Source organism: Lactuca virosa, chromosome 6, assembly GCF_052849685.1.
Source record: "Lactuca virosa cultivar CGN04683 chromosome 6, Lactuca_virosa_CGN04683_v6, whole genome shotgun sequence".
Taxonomy (NCBI): Eukaryota; Viridiplantae; Streptophyta; class Magnoliopsida; order Asterales; family Asteraceae; genus Lactuca; species Lactuca virosa.
This window is the reverse complement of record NC_136431.1, coordinates 202,632,017-202,638,555: the sequence shown is the minus strand read 5'-3', so window position 1 is coordinate 202,638,555 and position 6,539 is coordinate 202,632,017. Positions and strand designations below refer to the sequence as shown.

At 34.3% G+C, this 6,539-nt stretch overlaps 1 protein-coding gene across 1 annotated transcript; it reads right to left on the bottom strand.

Annotated features, from left to right (window-relative positions):
* Positions 1–2,849: 2,849 nt before the first annotated feature.
* Positions 2,850–4,444, bottom strand: LOC145122784 (protein REPRESSOR OF VERNALIZATION 1-like). Its single transcript, XM_079058354.1, has 3 exons — positions 4,098–4,444; positions 3,406–3,468; positions 2,850–3,261 (listed from the first exon to the last, which is right to left on the bottom strand). Exons 1-3 carry the CDS (start codon positions 4,386–4,388, stop codon positions 2,887–2,889), a joined length of 729 nt encoding a protein of 242 aa, XP_078914480.1. The 5' UTR covers positions 4,389–4,444; the 3' UTR covers positions 2,850–2,886.
* Positions 4,445–6,539: the final 2,095 nt, after the last annotated feature.

The following is a 6,539-nucleotide window of genomic DNA, read 5'->3' as shown; positions in this document are numbered from 1 at the left end:
AATTAATTTATTATAAGTTATCGTGACTAATATTTTTAATTGTATTTTTTCAGTCGAGCTTCCAAAGAAAAGAAGGGGTTTGTCAAAGAATATAGAGCTAGGAAAGTGGATAAAGGGCAAACAAGGGAAAGACTGTGGATTTGAATTTTGACAGGGAGATCACATATTCCCTTGTCGGGAAGCCTGCCAATTGGTTCACACATGAAATTGGGAGGTATTTGTGGAACAACGTCCCTTTAAACATATCTGGTTGGGACAATGTTTCCCCCGCGTTAAGGAATGCGACAGTTGTGCATCTAAAGGTAACTTGAATAATATTTTAAGTTTCGTTGTGATTGTTATTTAATTAACTAACTTTTTTGTATTTGTAGAATAAGTTTGATTTGGATAAGGTTAACTTGGATCCGGAGCGTGCACAATTGTTGCGGAGCATTGATTCGAGTCTTGCAAAAGTTTACAGAGGCCGAAAAAGTAAAGCCCATTCTTATTTTAAGGATATCGGGGGGCCTGCAGATATCCCAATGGCACTAAACAACCCCCCCCCCCCCCCCAACGGTATGTCACCAGAAAATTGGGCGAAGGCAGTCGAACATTTTCAATCGCCCGAATTTTTAAGTCGTCCGGCGTCAAACAAAGAAGTCCGTGCAAAACAACTAGTTGTAAACAGAGGGGGGTCGAGCTCGTACAGTAATGCATGCTTCAAAGAAGTAAGTTATGATATATTTAAATGTTTATTTAAAGTATAATTAATCTATTTTTTTTTGTTAAATAGGATATCACTCGAATCGAAGTATTCCGTAAGGCTAATTCCAATCGTCAAGGGGTGTTTTATAGTCCTGCAGTCGAGCAACAATACGTAAGTGGTTAATTTGTATTTTCATATAAGTGTTATATCGTCAAGGGTATTTAGTAATCTATTTTTATGATGTTTATCATTTTTTGAAAATACAGAATGCTTTACTTCAGGAGATCAATCAACAAACCCAAGCTTCTTCTTCAGCAAGCGGTCTAACGCCAAGTGATACAAGAAAATGTTTTGAAAAAATATTGGGTGTTCGACGCGGACATATTAGAGGCATTGGGCGTAAATCCCCTACCGTTGTGTCTATGTACGATCAAGAACAACCGATGACACAAGAACCACCACAATCACAGGTAATTGTTTGTTTAAGTTGAAAAGTATAATGCTATAATGCTATAATGATATGTTGGTAGTTTTTGAAAAGTATAATACTATTATGATATATTGGTAATATATTTTGATTTCTTTGTAGATGGAAATGCTGCAAACGATACTGAAGGACCTGGCATGTTCTGCGGCATTAGAAGAGTGGTTTCGTTCATTGCCACCACCAAATAATGAACGAAATGATGAGAGTGATGGCGAGGAGTAGGAATTTTAGGATTTTATGAAATGTTTGTTTAAAATAATACTTTAATTAGGTTGTATAGACTAATATTTTTGATTGTGGATTAATATTTTATCATTGTTATATTGTTTTTGGTTGTGTATGGGTTAAATATAACTGATTTTATAAAATTGTAGATTTATATTTCATAAAATTGTAACAAAAAAAAAATGAAAAAAGTCTTTTGCAGCGACATATAAGTATTAGCAGCGACGCGTTTTTAGCAGCGACATATAAGTATTAGCAGCGACGCGTTTTTAGCAGCGACAGGTAAGTATTAGCGGCGACAAGAAGGGCATTAGCGACGAAGCATTAGCGGCGACGTATTTGCGGCGACGTGTCGCCGCTAATACTTTTAGCGGCGACAAACCTACTCTTTTGTGGCGACGGCTGTCGCCGCTAATACCAGTATTTCTTATAGTGATGCTGTTTGATTGTACATCTGATTGACTATGCTGAATGATGAAAAAAAGTAATAATTCAATAAAAAATAAATTTAAAATTTTTTTTTTAAAAAAATTAATAATCCAATAAAGAAAGAAAGAGGCGGGGTTTGGTGTATAATTGTCTTTCCAGCCCATTCAGCCAGAAAGATATGATTTTGGGGCTTTCTGGGAAAGACATATCTTACCGGGAAAGACCCATTCTTTTGTGCAAATCAAACAGTCTTTCCGGTCCATTCAGCCAGAAAGATCTGTTTGGACCTGGAAAGATGCGTATCAAACGGGGCCTAAGAGGGAAACAGGATGATATCAAATACACTTGTTGGCCTGGGTCAAAGATGACCTCTTATTGGATCCATTAAGAAGTCTATCAAACAACCCTAAATCTTTTAGCCTGAATCCATGTCATAAGTTTTAAGTTAGAAAATAAATATTTAATTTGGTAATTCATGCAAGTTTAAAATTGAAAATTTGTCATACGTTTTCTAATACATTTTTGTAAATGAAAATATCCATAAGTTTTTAGTTTTCGAACTTTTTTGGTTGATGGTGGTGCAGTAAACCAACCATTTTTACCAACAAACTAAAGATCTAGTAGCAAGTTTAAATGTTTAATCATCAATTAACTAATGTTCATTCGGTGTTACTTAAATCCACAACTGCTAATATATCTATAAGCTATATACATGTTAAATTTCTGTTATACCAAGATGCATCTTTATATATACTACAAAGGCACAAACGCAACTTGCATCAAGCTGCCTAGACTCATTCTACGGAAAACATGTCGATAAAGAAACAAGTGCTAGAAACATGTCTATAGAAAAACAAGCGTTAGGTTAACATGCGAATACGGATTACAAGCATCTAAGCTAATAATTTATATTAATTCAATGTGCTTGAACAAATCACGTTAAGGAGTTAGACATATAAGTAGTGCAATCATGCAAACACAATTACATAGTCTTACTCTAAAATTATCATAGAGTTAGAATAGTTTCTCATTAGACAACCTAATTAATGTAAAATATGAATTACAACTTGAGTGGCCAATTAGGGATCCGATCGATTGTTTTTTGAACAAGCACAAAAAGTTCGAGTTGCCTACTGTCTCCATGCCCTACATCGAGTATCCCACACACTCTCTTTAATTTTGCATCGTAAGCCTTTTCAACAAAAAAGCCAGGATATTCTCGAACATTCGGGATCGTTTTGTTTGGTGGAACAAAATGCACCCGACACTTATGCATAACCGATTCAGCTGCAAACTCAATCTCTTCAAAACTATAAAATAATTCTCTTTCTCCCCTCGATTCCCAATTTCCCTCATTTTCCTTTTCTGCAAACTCCGGCCGATAAAATTTCCGCCCAGTCACCGTAATCCTCCCATCTATCGTTTCTCGAATATCCTGTGTACACAATGAATTGTCTGCTTAAAAAAATGGTAATCTGCAACACATGTGAGCGACCCACATATTGATTTCTTTTATAAGTCTTAAGTTGTGGAAATACCAACAAGTTTTAGGTTATTGGGTTAGTTTAAAGATACTTACCTTAATAATAGCTACAGAGGGCTTCATGTTATATTCTTCCGGACTAACAAGCACGGTATCCTCCTGTTCCATAAAAAAAAAATGATAGTATATGATGGTACTGTATGCTACATAATTATTTTTCGAGTTATTTTTGAAGTGTCTTTTCTACATGCAAGAGAAATGGATGCTATGGTGGTGATTTAATGCTGCTAGACACAGGCTAGGAAACGCAATGATGGACATGCAGTGTGTTTAATTTGATCTTCTGCGATGGTCAACGCCAAACAAAGGTCAAACTAGCTCATTAATGTGATTAATTAATTGATCCAAGTTGATACTCGCCCTAACGAAGATTAACTAGCTTGCCCTTTTTAATTTATAGGGTTCAAGTTTGAGCTTGAGCTTGTTTCGAGCAATCCGTGTTTTGAAGCTCAAACTCGGTTTGCTAATTAACTTGTAAAAGTTCGAGCTTGTTTGTTCCATCTCTCCACACTCCAATCTCCCTACCACGGGTTTCTTTACTTTGTTCCAACTTCCAAGTCACACACTCTAACACAAATACTACCAAAACCAAGCACGTTTTAGCTAGGTTCTTTCAGGTTTCATAGTGCTATATAGAAATGTAAAATTACATAATTAAGTTCAGACATGCAAACGAAGGTTTTGAGCTATTAAATCAAGCAAACTAATAATAAAAAATAATGACTTACGAGCTCATAAGAGATGCCATCTGTTTCAAACCCTTTGAAATGTTTCGTTACCCATTCTCCTTCTCCAGAAACCCTAACAACATGTCCAGTCGGCTTTGCGTCCTGTCTAGCTTCTTCATCATCGTCACTAATGTTGCTGTTCATCAGTGGCAATAAATCTTGCGGTTTTACTTCTCCTTCTTCATATTCGTCTTCATAAACGATCATTTTCTTTCTTTTCCCTAACCTCTTACCGATCACCAGTGGTTGTGGTGAAGACTGGCCGGAAGGCAGAGACAGCCTGTCGTTCATCTTCACGGTAGACGGTCAAAGTGTGTAGTTAGCTAGGACTGTTAGGTGATGTTGAAGGGTATGTTATTAAAGGTGGGAAATGACTAAAATTCGCAAACAAACGGCCTCGTTGTGTTTTCTATTTTTCCCAATTATGATATTGTATTTTACTATTGTTGTGTATGTGAAAACAATTATTCTTTGTACTGTATATTTATTTCTTTTTATCTTAGGAATTGTAATTTTATATTTCTTAAAATCACTTGATTTTAAGAAAGAGTAACATGTTATATTTTGTTATCTTATTCTTATAACCTTCAGAATTTTTATAATACAACGTTTTGACAACTTACTGAAAATACAATTTTATAAGCTACACTAAAAATAAATAAAAGTAAAACGATAATAAAATAATAATAATAACTTTTTTTTGGTTATCCAAGCCAATGATATTTTAAAAAGGGACAAGTCCTGCCCTTTATACATTTCATTCCAAACACTAATATCATTGGCTTGGATAAATTGGGAAATTGGGAAACACTTATGAAGGGTTATTGATATAAATACACAACAAAGTTTTACATTTTGTTTTAAATGACCATTCAATTTTTTATTGGACAGTTAGACCATTAAACTCAAAAATCACCTCTCTAAACTAATATTTTGATCAAAATTTTCAGGTTTCCCAATTACATTACCGTGTGAATATTGATTTATGATAGTCAAAGCTTTTTTCAATAGTTATGTGGACTATTGCTATTAATATTTATTAAATAAAAAGCGAAAACTAACCATCTCCCCACCATGGTTTCTCATGGAAGCACCTCCGTCTTAACATAGTGGAGAAGCATCTCCGTCTTAGTATTGGAGAACAGACCAATCGATGCTCAATTGAATTTGGGGTATGAACGCATCGCCAAAGGAAGATCCATTCAAAACCTAACCTCCATAGGCTATAGCCATTATAGTTTTGTTGATAGGCAACAACACTCAACTCGATCTTCTTTTCTCTTAAGAGAGAAATGACTTCTTCACTTCTTTATCTGCTTTTCTTAACTCTCGTTTCCATTTACGTGTTCCAGTTTCAACCTCAAGCTGCTCCTACTGGTATGCTATCTTCATACCCTCTCCCACACATTCGATTGTCAATTATTCGTGTTTAATCAGCTTCGGTGATTAAAAAGTTATCTTCCATACTCAAATGGATAGCTAGGTCTTATTTTCTTATTTCTAGGTTTCGTTACTTTCATTACTTTCACTATTTTATCATATATCTTCTTATTCCATACATACATAATACCAGATATAAGCCAACTGCCCTAGATTTTATGAATATTCAATTGATTTCGATTGATTTTTGTGTAGATAACGTGGATTGCCTTTTTAATTTTTTTAATTTCGTGATACACAGATGGGAATATTCATCAGTCCGTGGATGGATATTTAGTAGAAACTATCGTAGAAGGGAATTAGCTAGGGGTTGTTCCTTATTCCATCAGAGTCTGGGAAGATGGTGACATGTTCGTTGTTGATGCAGTCAATAGCAACATCGTTCAAATCACTCTTCCATTATCTCAATGTAAGCTTCTTCATATGCTTGTTTTCCAACTGATTGATCTCCTAAGAACACGAGCTTGTACTTGGCTAGAGTCGACATCAGAGCCATTTTATTTGAAATTAATTATGGTCTTTTAAAACCCAACGTAAAACTTTGATGTGCCTTTATCTCATTAACCCATTTATGAATTGATAAAATTTATGAATTTTGAATGGATAAAATTAGGAAACACTAATAATATTTAAATTTTGTGAAACACTAATAATATTTATGAATTGATAAATTGGTGGTAAATTGGGAAAAACTAATAATATTTATGAATGGATAAAATTTGAATTTTGTACTTTTAGTATGGAATTTTTCATTTTAAATGTAAGTAAGAAAGGTTAAGCAGAACCATGATGGGAAGTGTGAAGTCTCTTATGGTAAATTGGGAAATGAAAGTAGAAAGGTTTTTAACTAATAATATATATGAATGAATAAAATTTGAATTTTGAACTTTTAGTAAAGAATTTTTCATTTTAAATATAAGTAGAAAGGTTAAGCAGAACCATGATGAGGAGTGTGAAGTTTGTTGTTATTTTTGCTCTCATTTGAGTCCTTTGGTGTTCTAG